This window comes from Diabrotica virgifera, chromosome 5 (genome assembly GCF_917563875.1).
Source record: "Diabrotica virgifera virgifera chromosome 5, PGI_DIABVI_V3a".
Classification (NCBI taxonomy): domain Eukaryota; kingdom Metazoa; phylum Arthropoda; class Insecta; order Coleoptera; family Chrysomelidae; genus Diabrotica; species Diabrotica virgifera.
Genome location: NC_065447.1, coordinates 147,112,479 through 147,137,217, shown reverse-complemented (window position 1 = coordinate 147,137,217; position 24,739 = coordinate 147,112,479). Strand labels below are relative to the sequence as shown.

Genomic DNA, 24,739 nt, shown 5'->3' with positions numbered 1-24,739 from the left:
ATGGACCTAGTTAATCGAAGGAGTAAAGACCAATACAGTCGAACCCGCTTATTAGAATCCCTGTTATAGGAATATCCCGGTTTATGGAATATAAATTCAAGTTCCCGAAACATTTCCATTTACTCCTTAATAAATTTATCTGTTTATTGGAATAGGATCTAACTAGATAATACCGCTTATTAGCATATTTTGCAGGTCAAAGAATATTTTTTTTTACAATTTACTAAAAATTTAAATTATGTTTGGTATTATGGTTTGTCGTCAACGGCCGGTAGTGCTGGATTAGATATTATTAGGGTAATAAATATTTATTACTTTGTTAGGAATACCAATTCGATCTTTAGCATAGCCGACAAATGCATGGGTCATAAAATAATTCTTATTTGTCTACACAAAGGCACTGTTGCCTGTTATAAAATTGTTAGAAGCAGTTTAGTTAGAATTCACTCAGAGAGTACCTACTTGTTTGCAAGATGGAATTATGGCTTTGTTAAATTCGAAAAGAAGAGAAAAGAACAAGAATGTAACAATCCATTTCTTGACGCCAATAAAACTTCTATTCAACCAATGGATTAAGGATGACAACACGGATTAACAACGAAAAAGCTATAATTACCAATAATTTCTCAAGAAAAAAAAGTAATTTTGTTATATAGGTATGCATTTTAATAAGAAAATATTTACATATCTACATATTGCATACATTTCATATTAATTATATAATGTATTCATTCACATACATGTAATGTAATTTGGTATTTAACACATACATAGATAAGTACTAGTTACACTACTGTATTATTGACATAAAAAGACCTAAAACCATTTACATACACTGAATATGTAGGTACATATAATATGATATACATATTGGCATAGTATGTAATAAAACTACATATTGCCATAGTATGTAAAACTACACATTGGCACAGTATGTAAATAATATTATTACGTATATTCGGTAACACTTATTTCGACTAGCCACCAATGATCGGTTATTAGAATATCCCGGTTATAAGAATATTTTTGCCTTGCACAAAGGTTATTCCAATAAGCGGGTTCGACTGTATAAAAATAAAATAAAAATTTTATTTATAATTCAGTTGCAATGCGAAGGCAAAAAGACCTTACTTTTCAATTAGAATACGGAGCGCAGTCCAGTCCCTTGAATCGCGATTTTCGGCTCTTATTGGAGCCTCATCGGAAAGAACGTAGACTTGATCTCCATATCCCAATTGATCCGCACTGAGAGGTTTTCCCACCCATTGCAACTGAAGTGAAAATATTGGGTGACTAGCGTCATCTGGCAATTAAAAGATGAAGTTCTCGATCCTAATAGCATTATTAATAATATTTAGAAAATATTAAAATATTACTAAAAGATTTTTAAACCGAAAATTTATTGGTCCATTTCCTTGGTAACACCTCCAAGGCTTCTAAAATTTGCAAGCCAAATGGATGCTAAAGCGAAGAAGACAAGAGGGAATTCAACAAACTTACAATTCAAGACCCCGTCTGTTCAGCTGGTAAATTCCAAGAGAAAATGGACCTAGTTACTCGAAGGAGTAAAGACCAATATAAAAATAAAATAAGAAAAAATTATTTTTTATTCAGTTGCAATGCGAATGCAAAACAATTTTACTTTTCAATTAGAATACGGAGCGCAGCCCAGTCCCTTGAATCGCGATTTTCGGCTCATATTGGAGCCTCATCGGAAAGAAAGTAGGCTTGTTCTCCATATCCCAATTGATCCGCACTGAGAGGTTTTCCCACCCATTGCAACTGAAGTGAAAATATTAGGTGACTAGCGTCATCTGGCAATTAAAAGATGAAGTTTTCGATCCTAATAGCATTATTAATAATATTTAGAAAATATTAAAATATTACTAAAAGATTTTTAAATCGAAAACTTATTGGTTCATTTCTTTGGTAACACCTCCAAGGCTTCTAAAATTTGCAAGCCAAATGGATGCTGAAGCGAAGAAGACAAGAGGGAATTTAAAAAACTTACAATTCACGACCCCGTCTGTTTAGCTGGTAAACTCCAACAGAAAATGGACCTAGTTACTCGAAGGAGTAAAGACCAATATAAAAATAAAATAAAAGTTTTATTTTTAATTCAGTTGCAATGCGAAGGCAAAACAATCTTACTTTTCAATTAGAATACGGAGCGCAGCCAAGTCCCTTGAATCGCGATTTTCGGCTCTTATTGGAGCCTCATCGGAAAGAACGTAGGCTTGTTCTCCATATCCCAATTGTTCCGCACTGAGAGGTTACGTTCTTTCCGATGAGGCTCCAATAAGAGCCGAAAATCGCGATCCAAGGGACTGGACTGCGCTCCGTATTCTAATTGAAAAGTAAGATTGTTTTGCCTTCGCATTGGAACTGAATTAAAAATAAAATTTTTATTTTATTTTTATATTGGCCTTTACTCCTTCGAATAACTAGGTCCATTTTCTGTTGGAATCTACCAGCTAAACAGACGGGGTCGTGAATTGTAAGTTTTTTTAATTCCCTCTTGTCTTCTTCGCTTCAGCATCCATTTGGCTTGCAAATTTTAGAAGCCTTGGAGGTGTTACCAAGGAAATGGACCAATAAGTTTTCGATTTAAAAATCTTTTAGTAATATTTTAATATTTTCTAAATATTATTAATAATGCTGTTAGGATCGAAAACTTCATCTTTTAATTGCCAGATGACGCTAGTCACCTAATATTTTCACTTCAGTTGCAATGGGTGGGAATACCTCTCAGTGCGGATCAATTGGGATATGGAGAACAAGCCTACATTCTTTCCGATGAGGCTCCAATGAAAGCCGAAAATCGCGATTCAAGGGACTGGACTGCGCTCCGTATTCTAATTGAAAATTAAGATTGTTTTGCCTTCGCATTGCAACTGAATTAAAAATAAAATTTTTATTTTGTTTTTATATTGGTCTTTACTCCTTCGAGTAACTAGGTCCATTTTCTGATGGAATTTACCAGCTGAAGAGACGGGGTCGTGAATTGTAAGTTTTTGAATGCCCTCTTGTCTTCTTCGCTTCAGCATCCATTTGGCTTGCAAATTTTAGAAGCCTTGGAGGTGTTACCAAGGAAATGGGCCAATAAGTTTCCGATTTAAAAATCTTTTAGTAATATTTTAATATTTTCTAAATATTATTAATAATGCTATTAGGATCGAAAACTTCATCTTTTAATTGCCAGATGACGCTAGTCACCTAATATTTTTAATTCAGTTGCAATGGGTGGGAAAACCTCTCAGTGCGGTTCAATTGGGATATGGAGAACAAGCTTACATTCTTTCCGATGAGGCTCCAATAAGAGCCGAAAATCGCGATTCAAGGGACTGGAATGCGCTCCGCATTCTAATTGAAAAGTAAGATCGTTTTGCCTTCGCATTGTAACTTAATTAAAAATAAAATTTTTATTTTGTTTTTATATTGGTCTTTACTCCTTCGAGTGACTAGGTCCATTTTCTGTTGGAATTTACCAGCTGAACAGACGGGGTCGTGAATTGTAAGAATTTTTGAATTTCCTCTTGTCTTCTTCGCTTCAGCATCCATTTGGCTTGCAAATTTTAGAAGCCTTGGATTTCTTACCAAGGACATGGACCAATAAGTTTTTGATTTAAAAATCTTTTAGTAATATTTTAATATTTTCTAAATACTATTAATAATGCTATTAGGATCGAAAATTTCATCTTTTAATTGCCAGATGACACTAGTCACCTAATATTTTCACTTCAGTTGCAATGGGTGGGAAAACCTCTCAGTGCGGATCAATTGGGATATGGAGAACAAGCCTACGTTCTTTCCGATGTGGCTCCAATAAGAGCCGAAAATCGCGAATCAAGGGACTAGACTGCGCTCCGTATTCTAATTAAATAGTAAGATTGTTTTGCCTTCGCATTGCAATTGAATTAAAAATAAAAAATAAAATTTTATTTTATTTTTATATTGGTCTTTACTCCTTCGAGTAACTAGGTCCATTTTCTGTTGGAATTTACCAGCTGAACAGACGGAGTCGTGAATTGTAAGTTTTTTAAATTCCCTCTTGTCATCTTCGCTTCAGCATCCATTTGGCTTGCAAATTTTAGAAGCCTTGGAGGTGTTACCAAGGAAATGGACCAATAAGTTTTCGATTTAAAAATCTTTTAGTAATATTTTAATATTTTCTAAATATTATTAATAATGCTATTAGGATCGAAAACTTCATCTTTTAATTGCCAGATGACGCTAGTCACCTAATATTTTCACTTCAGTTGCAATGGGTGGGAAAACCTCGCAGTGCGGATCAATTGGGATATGGAGAACAAGCCTACATTCTTTCCCATGAGGCTCCAATAAGAGCCGAAATTCGCGATTCAAGGGACTGGACTGCGCTCCGTATTGTAATTGAAAAGTAAGATTGGTTTGCTTTCGCATTGCAACTGAATTAAAAATAAAATTTTTATTTTATTTTTATATTGGCTTTTACTCCTTCGAGTAACTAGGTCCATTTTCTGTTGGAATTTACCAGCTGAACATACGGGGTCGTGAATTGTAAGTTTTTTGAATTCCCTCTTGTCTTCTTCGCTTCAGCATCCATTTGGCTTGCAAATTTTAGATGCCTTGGATTTCTTACCAAGGACATGGACCAATAAGTTTTTGATTTAAAAATCTTTTAGTAATATTTTAATATTTTCTAGATACTATTAATAATGCTATTAGGATCGAAAATTTCATCTTTTAATTGCCAGATGACGCTAGTCACCTAATATTTTCACTTCAGTTGCAATGGGTGGGAAAACCTCTCAATGCGGATCAATTGGGATATGGAGAACAAGCCTACGTTCTTTCCGATGTGGCTCCAATAAGAGCCGAAAATCGCGATTAAAGGGACTGGACTGCGCTCCGTATTCTAATTGAATAGTAAGATTGTTTTGCCTTCGCATTGCAACTGAATCAAAAATAAAATTTTCATTTTATTTTTATATTGGTCTTTACTTACTCCTTCGAGTAACTAGGTCCTTTTTCTGTTGGAATTTACCAGCTGAACAGACGGGGTCGTGAATTGTAATTTTTTTGAATTCCCTCTTGTCTTCTTCGCTTCAGCATCCATTTGGCTTGCAAATTTTAGAAGCCTTGGAGGTGTTACCAAGGAAATGGACCAATAAGTTTCCGATTTAAAAATCTTTTAGTAATATTTTAATATTTTCTAAATATTATTAATAATGCTATTAGGATCGAAAACTTCATCTTTTAATTGCCAGATGACGCTAGTCACCTAATATTTTCACTTCAGTTACAATGGGTGGGAAAACCTCTCAGTGCAGATCAATTTGGATATGTAGAACAAGCCTACGCTCTTTCCGATGAGGGTCCAATAAGAGCCGAAAATCGCGATTCAAGGGACTGGACTGCGCTCCGTATTCTAATTGAAAATTAAGATTGTTTTGCCTTCGCATTGCAACTGAATTAAAAATAAAATTTTTATTTTGTTTTTATATTGGTCTTTACTCCTTCGAGTAACTAGGTCCATTTTGTGTTGGAATTTACCAGCTGAACATACGGGATCGTGAATTGTAAGTTTTTTGAATTCCCTCTTGTCTTCTTCGCTTCAGCATCCATTTGGCTTGCAAATTTTAGAAGGTGTTACCAAGGAAATGGACCAAAAAGTTTTCGATTTAAAAATCTTTTAGTAATATTTTAATATTTTGTGAATATTATTAATAATGCTATTAGGTTCATCTTTTAATTGCCAGATAACGCTGGTCACCTAATATTTTCACTTCAGTTACAATGGGTGGGAAAACCTCTCAGTGCGGATCAATTGCGATATGGAGAACGAGCCTACGTTCTTTCCGATGAGGCTCCAATAAGAGCCGAAAATCGCGATTCAAGGGACTGGACTGCGCTCCGTATTCTAATTTAAAAGTAAGATTGTTTTGCCTTCGCATTGCAACTGAATTGAAAACAAAATTTTTATTTTATTTTTATATTGGTCTTTACTCCTTCGAGTAACTTGGTCCATTTTCGGTTGGAATTTACCAGCTGAACAGACGGGGTCGTGAATTGAAAGTTTTTTGAATTCCCTTTTGTCTTCTTCGCTTCAGCATCCATTTGGCTTGCAAATTTTAGAAGCCTTGGAGGTGTTACCAAGGAAATGGACAAATAAGTTTTCGATTTAAAAATCTTTTAGTAATATTTTAATATTTTCTAAATATTATTAATAATGCTATTAGGTTCAAAAACTTCATCTCTTAATTGCCAGATGACGCTAGTCACCTAATATTTTCACTTCAGTTGCAATGGGTGGGAAAACCTCTCAGTGCGGATCAATTGGGATATGGAAAACATGCCTACGTTCTTTCCGATGAGACTCCAATAAGAGCCGAAAATCGCGATTCAAGGGACTGGACTGCGCTCCGTATTCTAATTGAAAAGTAAGAGTGTTTTGCCTTCGCATTGCAACTGAATTAAAATAAAAATTTTATTTTATTTTTATATTGGTCTTTACTACTTCGAGTAACTAGGTCCATTTTCTGTTGGAATTTACCAGCTGAACAGACGGGGTCGTGAATTGTAAGTTTTTGAATTCCCTCTTGTCGTCTTTGCTTCAGCATCCATTTGGCTTGCAAATTTTAGAAGCCTTGGTGGTGTTACCAAGGAAATGGACCAATAAGTTTTCGATTTAAAAATCTTTTAGTAATATTTAATATTTTCCAAATATTATTAATAATGCTATTAGGATCGAAAACTTCATCTTTTAATTACCAGATGTCGCTAGTCACCTAATATTTTCACTTCAGTTGCAATGGGTGGGAAAACCTCTCAGTGCGGATCAATTGGGATATGGAGAACAAGCCTACGTTCTTTCCGATGAGGCTCTAATAAGAGCCGAAAATCGCGATTCAAGGGACTGGACTGCGCTCCGTGTTCTAATTGAGAAGTTAGATTGTGTTGCCTTCGCATTGCAACTGAATTAAAAATAAAATTTTTATTTTATTTTTATATTGGTCTTTACTCCTTCGAGTAACTAGGTCCTTTTTCTGTTGGAATTTACCAGCTGAACAGACGGGGTCGTGAATTGTAATTTTTTTGAATTCCCTCTGGTCTTCTTCGCTTCAGCATCCATTTGGCTTGCAAATTTTAGAAGCCTTGGAGGTGTTACCAAGGAAATGGACCAATAAGTTTTCAATTTAAAAATCTTTTAGTAATATTTTAATATTTTCTAAATATTATTAATATTGCTATTAGGATCGAAAACTTCATCTTTTAATTGCCAGATGACGCTAGTCACCTAATATTTTCACTTCAGTTGCAATGGGTAGGAAAACCTCTCAGTGCGAATCAATTGGGATATGGAGAACAAGCCTACGTTCTTTCCGATGAGGCTCCAATAAAAGCCGAAAATCGCGATTCAAGGGACTGGACTGCGCTCCGTATTCTAATTGAAAATTAAGATTGTTTTGCCTTCGCATCGCAACTGAATTAAAAATAATTTTTTTTTATTTTATTTTTATATTGGTCTTTACTCCTTCGAGTAACTAGGTCCATTTTCTGTTAGAATTTACCAGCTGAACAGACGGGGTCGTGAATTGCAAGTTTTTTAAATTCCCTCTTGTCTTCTTCGCTTCAGCATCCATTTGGCTTGCAAATTTTAGAAGCCTTGGAGGTGTTACCAAGGAAATGGGCCAATAAGTTTTCGATTTAAAAATATTTTAGTAATATTTTAATATTTTCTAGATATTATTAATAATGCTATTAGGATCGAAAACTTCATCTTTTAATTGCCAGATGACGCTAGTCACCTAATATTTTCACTTCAGTTGCAATGGGTGGGAAAACCTCTCAGTGCGGATCAATTGGGATATGAAGAACAAGCCTACGTTCTTTCCGATAAGGCTCCAATAAGAGCCGAAAATCGCTATTCAAGGGACTGGACTGCGCTCCGTATTCTAATTGAAAAGTAAGATTGTTTTGCCTTCGCATTGCAACTGAATTAAAAATAAAATTTTTATTTTATTTTTATATTGGTCTTTACTCCTTCGAGTAACTAGGTCCATTTTCTGTTGGAATTTACCAGCTGAACACACGGGGTCGTGAATTGTAAGTTTTTTGAATTCGCTCTTGTCTTCTTCGCTTCAGCATCCATTTGGCTTGCAAATTTTAGAAGCCTTGGAGGTGTTACCAAGGAAATGGACCAATAAGTTTTCGATTTAAAAATCTTTTAGAATTAAAAATCTTAAATTCTCTTGTTTTTTAAAATGAAGAAACTTGAAACTTTTACAAATTGTAGCTAATTATATGAACTATACATAATTTCACTTTTTACGGTAATTTTTTACGTTATGCTTCATAAATAAAAAATGAAATTTCAAATTTTTTGCTGATTCCGACTACTTTTCATGTTTGTACATCATATGTTTTATTCATATTTTAATCAACATGACGATATATTTTAATGTTTGAAAAGTGTAAGACTTAAAAGTAAAAAATAAAAAAATATGAAAAAATATTTTTAAGAAACGCTTTTCTTTAGTTACGAGTGACTAAAATTAAACATATTATAAAAAATCAACTAAAAAGCAAAAAATAAAAAAAATGAAAAATCTAACACATTCGTTAAAGAAAAGCGTGGTGCGAAAACCGTTTATTCGATGAAGAACCGCCACGCTTTTGTTTGACGAGTGTGTTAGATTTTTAATTTTTTTTTTATTTTTTGCTTTTTAATTGATTTTTTTATACTATGTTTAAATTTAGTCAGTCGTAACTAAAGAAAAGCGTTTCTTAAAAATATTTTTTTCATATTTTTTTATTAAGTCGATTATTTATCGAGTTTTTGACGCTTTTGTTTGACGAGTGTGTTAGATTTTTTCAATTTTTTTTATTTTTTGCTTTTTAATTGATTTTTTTATACTATGTTTAATTTTAGTCACTCGTAACTAAAGAAAAGCTTTTCTTAAAAATATTTTTTCATATTTTTTTATTAAGTTGATTATTTGTCTCTTTTGTCACTATCGGGAATTTTATGCCTTTATATAGAAAATTATTCATATATTTCATATATAAAAATATTTTTCTATGAACAAAGGGTAGAACACCTTCTATTTATTTCACGATATGTCCATCAGTTGCCATAGCAAAGTAATTTCACAACAATGGTTCGATATTTGGATTCACCTATAAATGTACGACAATATTTTCTTTTTATTTCCATGTAATTTGCAATGACCGGTCGGTCATTAGCCCCGTGAACTATATTGAGTAGCTTCTGAGTTAAAAGGCTTTTTTAGACAAATAATAAAAGACATTAGCTTTTTCAAAATGGACTTATTTCCGTTATAATGAGAATATGTATTTGATTTATTACTTTCTACTCATCATCTCATCTAAATTAGCCCTAATTATTTTAGTTTCTATCCTATTTTTTATATGATTTTTAATTTTATGTGCTTATTGTATCTGATTTGTTTATGTGACTATCAAAAAATTATTACCAAGTCACATTTTCTCTGTTGAGACTTTTGTAATTAACTACATATTTAATATCTTTAAATATCTTTGGGCCATGCCGGCGGGGAGTTCTAAACTGAGTAGTACTCCTCAGGTTAGTACTCCTCAGGGGACAGACTGGGTGGAGAAGTTTTCATTCTCGGCATGTCACGTTAGAATGTCTAATAGGAAACCTTCTATGCTATATGACAGATTTGAATAATCATCATTAAGATTATCATCATGATTAACATCGGCTATACATTTCTAGGTGACTCTTGACCGTTTTACTATTTTCCACCATTGATGCTGATCTCGTGCAGTTGATTTGTAACGGGTAGTTCTTTTCGGACAACAGACTCAGTAAAACACAGGTTCAAAACAAATAAATATATTCTGGATATTTATATACAAAGTAAAATCAAAATGATAAAATAAAACAATAAACGGTTATTCGCTCCGCCCCCAAAAAAGCCCCATTGGCGCCCGTCGGTGAAAGAAAAATAATTACTATTATCAAAAGTGCCATAAAAATATTAGTACAATACAGAAAGCAATTCCGCTATACGGAATAAATGTAGGTATACATAATTACACACTGACTCATAGCTTCGTTATACCTCAATTCGGTATAACTACACATACTCTCGCCATCACGGAATCAAAGTATCAACAAATATATACACAGATACCTATACAACGACTACGGAGCGGAGATGAAAGCAACCACTCACTACGCGGTTACAGTTACAAGCGAAGCGCCTCTTCAATATAGAGTTGCTCCGCACCAGCCGGTTCCGACTCAATCTGTTGCATCACTGCGGTTTGTTTACAACTCAATCAGTTGGGTTACTGGGTGGCCGCCGGCTGGCCGCCTTGAGTTCCGTTCAGCTCAGTACGCTATTTGGAACTGATTTCATGTTCCTCGGTTTTCTTCTTAAATACACTCTCGGTGGCCCATCACTCCTTGGTGGAAGTTAGTGGGATTGCGTTGGTATCGATGCGCGTACGGTTCCTGCGGGCGTTACATCGCTAATCGTTACATACTAATAGTTACATCCTCTTCTCTTTGGAAAACAAAAAAAAGTAGCATACTTTTTTGTGGCGTGTATGCTACACGGCTTGGACCCATAAATTGTGTGGCCTTAGTCGGTTCTTAGTTTCTTTGTAAACTTGTTTTGGATGGCTGCCAAGAAGATGCTTGCTTCTGTAAATCTTAGGCGTGGTCCCGTCAAATCTATCGGGACAGTGTACCAATGCTTGTCTACAGCGGATGGTCACATTCTTTCTGCTGGCTGCAACTCTTAAGGCATTTTCTTTAAACGGTGTTTATCGGCTTTCGCTTCGTGAACTGGATTACTGCCAAGAAGATTCTTTCCTGTGTAGATCTTAGGCGAGGTCCCTTCACATTAATTGGGACAGTGGTGGGCCAAGGCTTTTCTACGGTGGATCCAAATTTTATTGCTAGTTTCATTGGCGACGTATCGACTGAAGACATTTTGATTTGACAAACATCACTTTCCTACATGATGTGGTCCCATCAACGTTGTAGTCTTTTTCGGTCCTTTGGAACTTCGCAAATTGGTCTTGGATGACTGACAAGAAGATGCTTCCTTCCGTAGATTTTTGGCGTGGTCCCCTCAAACGCATTGGTGTCGTGTGTCAATGCTTTTCTACAGCAGATGGTCACATTCTTCCTGCAGGTTGCATCGGCGACGGTTTACTCCTAAGACATTTTCCTTTAATGAGCATAGTTCGGTCATTAGCATTTTGCGCTCTTCGAATCAAGGTTGTCGCAATTCCTAAATTCCTTCGAGCAGAAGCGAAGAATAAAATATTATTTTATTATTTTGTTACATTGATTTTATTCTATTGAATTGGGATAAAAGAATATATTTTTATTTTAATTAAACCTGCGTGTTAATAAGTCTGTTTTCCGAAAGAATTACCTACTTGTTAAAAAGTGTTGTCAAGACTATGTTTCAGAGAGTTTGGGGAACTCTGGCAAATTGTAGCATTGATATGGTAATTGGGGATGCAGTAGGTACATACTTAGTCGCAGCACAAAAATGTCGCCGTACTATAAGCCAGTTATGGCGCTGCTATCTGGTGATTAGGCGAGTACATAAATATGATGTTGATGATACATGTTTATTTTGTAGTTGTGTGTGTTTATGAATTTATGAATCAAGAAGGCTACAGTTGTCTTCATGGCCTAGCTGTTATCCTTATGTCACCTTCTTAGATGATTCGTTGCTGTTTATTTGATTATATCTTTTTCATACATGCCATATTGTCCTATATATCCGTATGTAGTTCCCTATTAATCATCGTAACACGCCCTGTTAAGGGGTAAGAACTTTCACATCCAGTCTGTTATGCATGAAGTCCTACTTACTATAGAGCTCACCCTGTCCAATCTCAGGCCGGAACGGTGCAATATAGTTAGTTTAGAGTAGATGAAATGAAAAATATAGTAATGTGTTATAAGATATTTTATGAAAAACATAATAACAGAAGCTAAAAAATTAAAGAAGACTTAAAATAAATGAAGAAAAGACAAAGTATGTGGTAATGGGAGAGATTCAAAAAGAAACAAAATAACATCATATTACAAATATATGGAGAAAAAACATACTCGTTCAAAAGAGCAAAAGAAATTAATTACATGGGATCCAAAATACGAAAATGGTCATGAGGAATGGGAGATAAAGTTAAAAACAGCTCAAGGAAATAAAAATATGGAGCATTACGAACATTAATGCAATCCAAATATGTATCAAGAAAAAAAATCAGAATTTATAAGATTGTTATAGTTAGTGTTGCCCAAAATCGGTCTTGGTCTTGCAGTCTTGGTCTTGTTCTTGCGTTTTCGCAAGACCAAGACCAAGACCGCCTAATTTTAGCAAGACCAAGACCAAGACTTAGCATGCAAGACTTAAGCAAGAACAAGACTAAGCCTGCGAGACTCTTGCGGTTAGAACTGAAAGTCGTTTTAGGGAGTATATAGGAGAATAAAATATTTTGCACATCTTTAACAGCAGACGATTTCTTTGCCCTGAACTTAATTGTCCAGGTTTTTGGTACGAGTGTACCAATCAAACTGTGTTTTTAAATACATATTTTCTTAACATTCTGTTTTTTAATTCATTCGTTTATGTTGGATAATAAAAAACTTAAGTACTTTTTTAACTAGCCATGTTTTTCATCAATGCAGGGTGTTTTAAATAAGTATGGTAACCTTACAGGGTAATTCAGCACGAAAAATAATGACAGTTTGATTTGATTTATAAACATAGGTATGTCCTATTAGAGGTAAAATTCAATAGCTACACTTTGTACATGAGTTTTTTCATGAACACAATTATTGGATATTGAGAAGTTAATGAATTTATCTCCATAAAGTATCATGACGTTGGGATTCAAAATGAAATAGGTAATGAATACAATGTTAATAAATAATTATTAAGTACATAAATAAGTTTATACAAAACAGTTGCCTCTACAGAAAATCACATGTGATAAAAACAGAAGTAGAAGTAATGTTACTGTTAAAATATCAACATCCATTTTATACATACAAAGGTACCTATACAAAATTTTGCTGACTTACAACTACTAACCATCTATCAAAAATAACAGTCTATTCTTTAAAAAATTAACAATAAGTTTCGTTGTTTGAAAATAAATGCCATTATTTTCGGCGACAGCCACACAAGTCGCCTGCTTAACACTTTAACTGCCATGTGTACCATATATGGACACATGCAATTTTAGTTCTCTGACATGTGTACATATATTGGACACAGGTTTTGTCTGCGTTTCAGCCATGTGTCCGGGGTTGGTACACATTTATCGTGTATTTAAATGGGAATATCATTAAGTCTGGCGTAGAACTGTAACATTTAAAAATATCCTGCGATTTTTTTAATTTTTAAAGGTATAAGAGATAATAAAATGAAAATTAACTATACATTAACTTTTTTTTATTTTTATGACAGTACAGCATATTATAATCAAAAGTAACATAGAATGTAGTATTTTTGAACTAGAAAATTAGGTACTGAGTTTGTTTTAGTTATGTTTTTGTGAAAACATGCTTGGCAAAGAAATATTCTAAGCACATAAAAGGGCTGTCTTCACATCCGTTGCATACTCATGTTATTCATTTTTTGTTTTTTACAGCATAATTTCGACCATGGAGTTCATAGTTTTTTTTTTAAACAAATCGTGCATCTGCTTTTTTTGTTCAAAGCATTTTGAGTAAGTTCATGTTTGGCTTGAACTTGTACAGGAAGAAGTAGATTACTACTTTGAAGAAGTTGCATGCACACATTTTCTTTGAATTTTATAACTGACATTTTGCTTTGGGTGATGTTATTGAAAATAATTAGAGTATTCACCAGTGAAGTACCAGTAATCATCTCACATACCACTTTTCTGTACCATTTGAGAGATTTTTGTAAGCAGTTTGAGTAAGCTGTCTTTTGATCTGACATGTCCACAAATGCTTTTGCGTTATTGTACTCAACAATGGCTGCACGTTTTCTTTTAGGACCTTCCCTAAGATAACAGACTATTTGATCTTAAGTGTCCATCTATGGTACTCATGGCCTGCAACTAGATATTAGGAACAATTTCACAATCGCAGGCCGCGTGTACCAAATGAGGACACAGCAATTTTTACAAAAATAACCAAAAAATAAATCTGATTTTATGATTTTTGCTAAAAACAAACACAAATAGAGTAACTAAGATGAAAAAAATATTTTGGCCCAGAAAACCCGGTAAAAAATTTACTCTGAATTTACCTGGCAGTTAAAGTGTTAACCATAAAATAGATAATGTTACCCATTATGTGTAGGCTATCTGTTACAAAGAAATTTAAACCCATATTTTTTTAATCAATCGCCGAACAGAACAGATAATGCATACGAATAATATACAGTTTCAACAATACAATATAACACACAAGTCGCCTGCTTGATCGCAAAATAGATTATGTAAAATATTTGCTACAAAGAAATAATTTAAGCTCATTTCTTTAATCAGTCGCCGAATAGATAATGAACACAAAAATAATAAACAGTTATGTTTAATAATGTATTGTTTGAAAGATCACTAAATAATATGTATTACCGATTCGGCACTCCAGATTGTAAGGAAAAATTCACTAAGGACAATAATAAGTTTTAATGAGTTTTACCTTGAAACCGAAATTCACAATCATGTACTTAGTGAAGTATACCATAAATGATCTCAGCAATTAGAATAGAGCCCCAGTTGATTTCTTCAGAGCTGGACAGTACCGTATTGAGTTCAAATTGATGAAAATGTCAAAATCTCAAAAAAGTGCACTTTGTGAGTTTCACTTCTAATAGGAGGGTATGTCCGCAAATGCTTCGTTTCCAAAATAGGGGTATTAACCCGGGAGTAGTCGCGCTAACTACTGTAACGTCGATAGTCGCGTGTGAGATTCTATCTCAAAACACGAATTTAAAACAAATTTTTATTTTGTACTATTTTTATCTACTTTTTATATTGAAAATATGTATTTCTAACAATTTTATTAAAAAACCTGTCTTAACGGTCACCTGCCAACATCGGCCACCTGTCCTAACGGCCAGTTTAACAATTTCCCAAACCAATTATATGTAGAATACAAAAACTGGCAATAGCGGCCACCTTTCTAAATCGGCCAATAGTTCTTTCATTTTTAGTGACCGTTACTGACAAATTATACTGTACAGTAAAACCTGTGTTAACGGCCACCTGCCAGCATAGGCCACCTGTCCTAACGGCCAGTTTAAAAATTTCCCACACCAATTATATGTAGACTACAAAAACTGGCAATAGCGGCCACCTTTCTAAATCGGCCAATAATTCTTTCATTTTTAGTGGCCGTTACTGACAGGTTTTACTGTATTACGAAAAAGGATGAAATGTGAGATTCTATCTAACGGCGCGGCTACTCGCGGGTTAAAGCTAATTGGCTCTCCCCAAAGCCATAAATTCCACAAAAAGAAGAAGAAGAAGAAAAAAAATTCCTACGCATTACTACACCCTTCCTCGAGGCACTTACGAAATTTTTTCAAAATTGCAAAATTGTTCATCAAGTTATCGCGAAAAAGGATAAAAATTGAGATTCTATCTCACCGCCCGACTACTCGCGGGTTAAAATTTTTCTTACAAACTGAGGATTTATTTATTGCTCTAAAACCGGTTGAGATATGCAAATGAAATTTGGTGAGTTTTATGAGGTAGTTATTGCGCATTTTTGACATACAATTAAGAATTTAATATTCACCATTGGCATGCATACGTCATTTTAACATGACTCGTTAGAATTACCCCTTAAAGTTTGCCATACTTATTTAAAAACACCCTGTATTAATGAAAAACATGGCTAGTATTAGACTATAGTTGGGTTTTAATTTCAGTATTTTATATGCTAGAATATTCCACAAAATAATGCGAACTTTGAGAAAAAAACACAGTTTGATTGGTATACCCGGTATCCGGTATACAATGACACTTTACCTGTCTAGCAACAATATTTTTCCAGCGATATTGTTAAAGAATACGGCTATATAGCCTTATATATAAGGCTAACAAGTGAGATATTGAAGAGTAAGTTTCACTCTGCTTGTGAAGCAGCTGACGTGCCATAAAATCTGAAACCCATACTGGTCTGTCCAACCCAACGTAGTGGATAAAAATTAGAACTGGCATTAACATACTGTGCAGATCTGTTACCGAATTGAATGCTTTTCAAATCACAGATAGTGAATAGCAAATACACTAAAAAATGCATGTTTCTAATAAACTTTAGATAGTTAGAATATGGACACGGATCACTTACACCGTGAGTTCAAACCCCACCCGGTGTCAGATATTTATTAATTTGGATGGTTTTTCCTATGGCTATGATATTCAATCTTAAAATGTACCTACTCTGTTACGTTGTTCTAAGATATGCAATATGCTAATGGGCAACTGCGAGACTTGCAAGACTCTTGCTGCAAGACCAAGACCAAGACCGGGAGCGCAATACCAAGACCAAGACCAATACCAGGTGTTCGCTATAACTTTTCCCATGTATCACGATTCATTTTCAAACAAATTAAGTCAAAACATAAAGTGAAACGAACGTCGATGTGTATATACATTTTGTATACTGTATACTATATACTACACACATCGGCGTACGTTTCACTTTATGTTTTGACTTAATTTGTTTGAAAATAAATCATGACGAATGGAAAAAGTTATAGCGGACGAACAATATCAGACCTACAGTAACATACGCATGGGAAACATGGGTGCTGAAAGTCAGAAAAGATGGGAGAGAAAATGCAAAAAGGAATATATGGAGGTGTGGAAATAGAAGGGCAGTGGAGAAGAAGAACCAATAAAGAATGCCACAAATGGTACTCTCATGAAATCCAATACAAAAGAGAAGGAAAGGCAGACTAATAAAAAGATGGAAGGAGAGTGTGTACGAAGACATGAAGAAAAATAACATTGACAGATGGAAAGAACTAGCATGGGACAAAAGGAGATAGAGGGAGGTGGTGAAGGAGTGTATAAAAAGACTGAATTGTAATTAAACAAAATTTATAAGACTAAAATAAAATGTAATCAGAAATGTAAACGTTTTATCGGCTACGTTTTTAGGCCTACGAGGTCTGTTAAGCTTAATAAATAAATAAAGAAATCACAGGTGTAGTTCTTTAACTAAACAAAATTATTTATTTGTTCCCTAGTAACTTTGCTTAAATACTCATAAGGTTTTTCGTTTTTACAAAAATTGTAAATTGTTTTGGTGTTATACACAGTGAGGACGTTTGAGTTGGAATAAATTCATTTTCTTGAGAATGGAAGCCTCTGGAGATAAATTCCGAAACATGTCGATTTTCATTTTTAAATTATAATTTTTTGGTAGATATATCATACTAGTGACGGGATCCATCTGGGCGTGACTACGCAATTGATGATTTTTTTTTAATTAGAATAGGAGTCATGTGATAGTTCATTCAAAATGTTATTCAATGTTTTATTCACTAATATAAACCTTAACATAATTATTTAGGTATGCAGGGCGGCAACAGATTTTTTTTAATTAAATTTATTAAGGCAAAAAGAATAATGTATAGATATATTTTATTTAATTCGAAATACATTTTGCTGTTCTCCGAAAACAGTAAAAAATGTTTATGTGAATAATAAATATTGTTTTTTGCTTAAGTTCAATATTAATCCTGCCACCGACCTGCCTCTTAGAATTTTGAACATTTAATTTAAGCGAAAAGCAATGTTTATTTTTCAAATTAACATTTTTTCTGTTTCTGACAACAGTAAAATGTATTTTTCATTAAATAAATTACATACATTTTTCTTTTTGTCTTAATTAATTTAATTAAAAAACATATTTGAGCACCCTGTATAAATAATTATGTTAATGTTTCATCATTCTCTTTGCCTTATCCCTATGCGGGGTCGGCTTCCCTAATTGCATTTCTCCACACAATTCTATCCTGGGTCATATCAATGTTAATCCCCTTTACCAACATGTCCTGCCTTATCGTCTCCCCCAGGTCTTCTTTGGTCTTCCTCTCCTACTCCTTCCAGGAATCTGCACTTTAGCTATTCTTCATATTGGGTGATTAACGTCTCGACGTTGAACATGACCAAACCATCTTAACCTATGCTCTCTCATTTTGGTGCCACACCTAGACTTCCCCTAATATACTCATTTCTAATTTTATCCTTCTTTGTCACTCCACTCATCCATCTAAGCATTCTCATTTTCACCACATGCATTCGTTCTTCCTCTTTCTTTTTCACTGCCCAACATTCAGTTCCGTACATCATAGCCGGTCTTATGGCTGTTTTATAGAACCTTCGGCTTCATTGGAATTTTTCTCTCACACAACACACCACTCGCTTCTTTCCACTTCATCCATCCAGCCCTAATTCTACTGCATGTATCTCCATCTATTTCTCCATTACTCTGTAATACCGATCCTAGGTACTTAAAACCATGGCTTTTCACAATCATTTCATCATCCAAAGATACCATTTTATTTGTAGTAACTCCATCTTTATATGAACATTCCAAATACTCTGTTTTTGTCCTACTAAGTTTTAAATCTTTTTCCTCCAGAGCTTGTCTCCACTGTTCCAGTTTTTGTTCTAAGTCTCTTTCACTATTTCCTATTAACTCTACATCATCAGCATACATTAGGCACCATGGAATGCTACCCTGTAGTTTCGCTGTTATCTGGTCCAAAACTAATGAGTATAAATAAGGACTAAGCACCGAGCCTTGGTGCAATCCTACTTTTACCTGAAATTTATCAGTCTCTCCCACACCTGTCCTAACACTAGTCGTTACTCCCTCATACGTATCTCTCACAATCTTTACATATTCGCCAGGGACTCCTTTCTTATTGAATGCCCACCACAAAATCTCTCGAGGAACTCTATCATATGCTTTCTCAAGATCAATGAATATCATATGAGCGTTGGTCTCTTTATTCCTGTATTTTTCCAATGCCAAACCATCTTAACCTATGCTCTCTCATTTTGGCATCAATTGGTGCCACACCTAGACTTCCCCTAATATACTCATTTCTAATTTTATCCTTCTTTGTCACTCCACTCATCCATCTAAGCATTCTCATTTTCGCCACATGCATTCGTTGTTCCTCTTTCTTTTTCACTGCCCAACATTCAGTTCCGTACATCATAGCCGGTCTTATGGCTGTTTTATAGAACCTTCGGCTTCATTGGAATTTTTCTCTCACACAACACACCACTCGCTTCTTTCCACTTCATCCATCCAGCCCTAATTCTACTGCATGTATCTCCATCTATTCTCCATTACTCTGTAATACCGATCCTAGGTACTTAAAACCATGGCTTTTCACAATCATTTCATCATCCAAAGATACCATTTTATTTGTAGTAACTCCATCTTTAAATGAACATTCCAAATACTCTGTTTTTGTGCTACTAAGTTTTAAACCTTTTTCCTCCAGAGCTTGTCTCCACTGTTCCAGTTTTTGTTCTGTCTCTTTCACTATTTCCTATTAACTCTACATCATCAGCATACATTAGGCACCATGGAATGCTACCCTGTAGTTTCGCTGTTATCTGGTCCAAAACTAATGAGAATAAATAAGGACTAAGCACCGAGCCTTGGTGCAATCCTACTTTCACCTGAAATTTATCAGTCTCTCCCACACCTGTCCTAACACTAGTCGTTACTCCCTCATACATATCTCTCACAATCTTTACATATTCGCCAGGGATTCCTTTCTTATTGAATGCCCACCACAGAATCTCTCGAGGAACTCTATCATATGCTTTCTCAAGATCAATGAATATCATATGAGCGTTGGTCTCTTTATTCCTGTATTTTTCCATCAGTTGTCTTACAATGAAAATTGCATCTGTTGTTGATCTACCCTGCATAAAGCAAAATTGATTATCGGATATTTCGGTTTCTTCACGTATCCGTCTATCAATTACTCTCTCCCATATTTTCATGGTGTGGCTAAGTAGTTTTATAGCCCTGTAGTTTGTAAGTTGTTGTATGTCTCTCTTGTTTTTGTAGACAGGTACTAATATACTGCTTCTCCATTCGTCTGGCATTTGTCACACTTCCATAATTCTATTAAATAGACCTGCTAGCCAACTTATTCCTGTCTCTCCCAATGCTCTCCCTACTTCCCCAGGAATATCTGGTCCGACTGCTTTTCCTTTCTTTATTTTTTAAAGGGCTTGAGCCACTTCCTCGTTTGTTATTCTGGTAACCATTGCTGTTACTGTCTTCGTTAACTCCACAGGCTGTCTTATGTTAATGTTTATATTAATGAATAGAGAATTGAATAACCTTTCGAATGACCTATCACGCACGACCCCTATTCTCATTTAAAAAAATCATCGATTACGTCACCACGCCCAGGTGGATGACGTCACTAGTATGATATAAGTGGCAAAAAATTATAATTTAAAAATAAAAATCGACTTGTTTCGAGATTTATCTCCCGAGTGGCCCATTCTCGAGAAAATAAATTTATTCCAACTCAAACGTCCTCACTGTATCTAAATCTTTTATAAAGTGTGTTTTCATGAAATATAGATAAAATTTTCAATGATAAATATTTTTTCTTGCAGATCTTAAGCAATTAGCAGTTTTGACAGTTTTAGCGATGTATGTGGACACAGAATTAATGTTCGAATGCCTAATTTACTTAAACATCTTCTATTATTCGGTATTTGCTACTTGTGAAAGTATTATGACTGCAGCCAAATATAAAAGTATTATCGATACTCCTGACATTGGAAGAGATGCAGCTGTTGTGTTTACTAAGCTGGCAGTAGAATTGCTTAAAATACTTATTTTTAGAAGATTTAAGGAAAATCACAGAAGTAAGTAGATATATTTTGAGTTATTTACTAGTTCCTTTTCTATTTTAAATTGAAGTCAAGGATAAACAAGAAAATGCTCTCCGCACTCCAAAAAGTTTTAAGCTTCTTGTAAGAGTCAAATTTCTCAAACATAAATTAGCAATAATCCAATATAAAATTTTATAGTAACATTTTTGCGTCTTATTCAATCTTTGTTTGTTCTATTAATGTGTTAATTTTAACTGTAGTTAAGTATCTTATGATTTATGGGTGTACCTAAAATTAAAAAATCCCCAAGGAAAAAGAATTTCCTGTAGTCAGAAGACAGTAGGTAGATAATTTATACCATGATACTATAAATAACAAGATAATATATTGCACATCCGGAAGTCGTCACGTAAGTGGAGTCCGGCAAGTTCGTAATGGTTCGGAATAATTCGTAATGTCCGATGAGTTTGAATTGTTCGCGGTTGTAAGCTAAGTTATAAGCTATATTTTATCTTTGACAGTTATTTTGACTGGAATCTCGACACTAATTTTTTTTCGAATACATTAAAGTTTAATGTTATTTTGCTAATTGAATAATTTCATCACATAATGAATACAAATCCCATTTAACTTTAACAAGAATTCAAATTCAACTTCCGGTCTCCAGTTACGTCATCAATGCGCGAACTCGAACGTATTTTCGATACTGGAAAATGCTATCTCTTTATTTATAGTATCATCATTATACTACTGTTATGACACTTCCGTAGATTGATCCTACATAGAAAGAGTCCCTCGACGTGAAAGAAGAAGTAGTCACGTACGATAATGTTCTGGATGTCATGGCAACCCAATTATTTCCGCTCTCGACCTGTTAGACTTGGCAATTCAAAGGAACCAAAATCATTGGAAAAACAGAAATATTCCATTTCTAGTGCTTTTAAAAAACAAATTTAAAAGTACTTATCCCAACTTATATTTAAGTGACTTATACCCATGCCATAACTCTGAACTAGACCATCAATTATCAACAATTCCAATCATAAATATCCAATCTAATCGTTCAGATGAACTTGCCTCAGTTCAACTCCAAAAAATAATTCTAAATAAACCTAGTCACATCAAATTCTTCACGGATGGCTCGGTTGATGGTGAAGGATCAGCAGACTTTGGTGTCTTTAGCCCAGAGATCAACTATTCTTATACTAGTAAACTACCTAAGTATACCCAAATATGTACGGCTGAGATTGTCGCAATTAATCATGCCCTCCAAATTATTTTGAAAAATGGGATTAAACAAGCAATCATCTGCTCGGATTCTAAAAGTGCCATACAGAAAATAGGCAGATCAACCTATTCTATGGAAACAGAACACTCATCGTTCATGACCAAAAGAGGCATCATTGAAGCGAAAGAAAATAACGTTAATATTAGTCTGGCATGGATTCCAGGACACTCGAATATTAAAGGGAACATGGTGGCTGATAAACTAGCTAATATAGGTAGAACCTTAAATGTAGCTGCTGGTATCACTCTTCACTATTCCAACTTTCTACCAGACATCAAGCATTCCATCTGGAATCGGTGAAAGCAAGAATGGCAGGGGAAAAATCGAAATAATTCATTTTACTCTAAAATTGTAGGTCAGATAGACAAACTCCCCTGGTACCACAATTTTGCATACCAAGACAGAAGACATATAACCACCATTATTAGAATGAGGACAGGTCATTGTGCTACTCCAGTTCACCTATTCAGGATAGGAGTAAAAGACAACCCATATTGTGACTGTGGCCGGGTTGGGTCCTTGAATCATCTGATTTTTGAGTGCCCTATAAATATGTCACCCAATTTTGACCTATATAAAGAATTAGCTAAAACAAATATCCCTACCCCCATTGAAATCTGCCTACTTATGTCCAACCTTAATCCACGTAGGATTAACTTGATCCTTAAATTCCTTAACTTAGCTAAACTTAACTTATAAATTAATCAATTCCCAACTTTGAATTAAAAAATTAAGAAGATAAAGATATAAAAAGATATTAGACCTCCAAACGATAATAGTTGTAACCCTTATGTTATAATATTGCCTTTCCTGTAGGGACTGTCTGGCCTATAAGAAGATGTTTCTACTTATATTTAAAAAAAAAAATTGAGGCTTTAGCATATATATTTGGAAATATTATATATGCTTTAGCATATATATTCCCTGGTGTAAGCTGGGCGAATTATCCCGAGGGATATAACCCAATAAAGGAAGAAGAAGAAGAAGAAGGATGTCATGGAATAACCCAGAAATGTCTGGTGACGTCTAGAACGCCAGAAATATATATAAAAGTCATGTGTTTGACATTTTATAGTTCAGTTTCGGTTGTAATGGTTGTAATTCAGATTTTGAAGTTTGCAGTTATCAGTTTGCTAAAGTATTGTAATTTCTGTTCGAGTTCAATAAAGATATTTACAAGAAGTGTAACCTTGGCGACAGCGGTGGGTTGGAAGAAGTATTTAATTACTTTTGAATGGTTAATACGAGATCTACAGAATTTACTAAGGAAATGGATACATCCGGACCTCCAGCATGGTTTTTAAAAATGAAAGAAAATGAAGAGAAACGAAAAAGCTCTAGAATGGATCAAAGAGAATAATATTGAAACAGCTGTGATAATAACAGACTCCAGATCTGCAATATATGCAATTGAAAATACTGATTTTAGCTCATACAAATCAAAAATTTTATGTAATATAAAAAATAATTTGTCTAAAGTGGAAGTAGTATTTATATGGGCAAAAGGGCATGCCGGTATACTGGGTAATGAGAAAGTGGATGAGTTGGCCAAAGATACAATAAAAAAAGGTGAGATACTAACTCACATCTTATCGACAGATGCAATAAATGACGTCAAAGTTAGAATAAATAAAATATGGAAAAAAGAATGGAAAAATATTACAAGCATGTCAAAAAATTTATATTTTTCTTTACATCAAGAACTTCCTCCGCCACCTGAATACATATTTAAATATAACCTGCCAAAGCAAGATATTTCTACTATCGTCAGATTAAAAACTCGACACGGGAAATATGAGGCACATCTGCACAAATTAGGAATAATTAATTCATCAGTATGTTTTTGTGATAATGTTTCGATTAGAGATTTAAACCATATTTTCTTGGAATGCAAAATTAACGAGAGATATATAAATCAATTATATTACAATTTACGACAAACACAAGTTCATTTTCCAATTAGTATAGAATATCTACTAAGTTGTCATAAAATGGAAAAATTTGAATTACTCATAAACTACTTGAAAGAAACAAAATAATCATTTAAGTGAAATACGTATAAATATAACAAAACTAATAAATTGAGGTAAAAATAAAATAAAAATCTGTGGCTAACGGACTCGCATCCAAGCCATTTTTTTCACACACACACACACACAAACACAAACACACACACACACACACACACACACACACACACACACACACACACACACACACACACACACACACACACACACACACACACACACACACACACACACACACACACGAAGAGAAACGTAGGCAAGAAGAGAAACAAAATGAAGAGAAACGTAGGCAAAAAATGAAAGAAGATGAAAAAAGCGTAGACAAGAAGAGAAAGAGGAAAAGGAGCAGCGTAAGGAGGTGAAGGAAAAGCGTAGGCAAGAAGTCGAAGAGATGCGTAGACAAGAAGAGGAACAGAAGGAAGAGAGGCGTAGACAAGCAGAGGTAGCAATTATAAATAGTTTGTCCCAAATTCACGAACATTTTCAGTTAGAGGTAAGTCGAATTACTAATAAAATAGATATATTAGAAGAAAAACAAAAC

The 24,739-nt window shown here is 34.4% G+C and overlaps 1 protein-coding gene across 1 annotated transcript in view; it reads left to right on the top strand.

Moving 5' to 3' along the window:
* The window catches only part of LOC114336692 (MOB kinase activator-like 2), a 392,967-nt gene that overhangs the window by 358,257 nt on the left and 9,971 nt on the right, over window positions 1–24,739 (top strand). Inside the window, exon 6 of the mRNA XM_050650430.1 lies at window positions 20,659–20,913. Within this exon, the coding sequence (XP_050506387.1) occupies window positions 20,659–20,913 (255 nt within the window). The remainder of the gene's footprint in view (window positions 1–20,658; window positions 20,914–24,739) is intronic.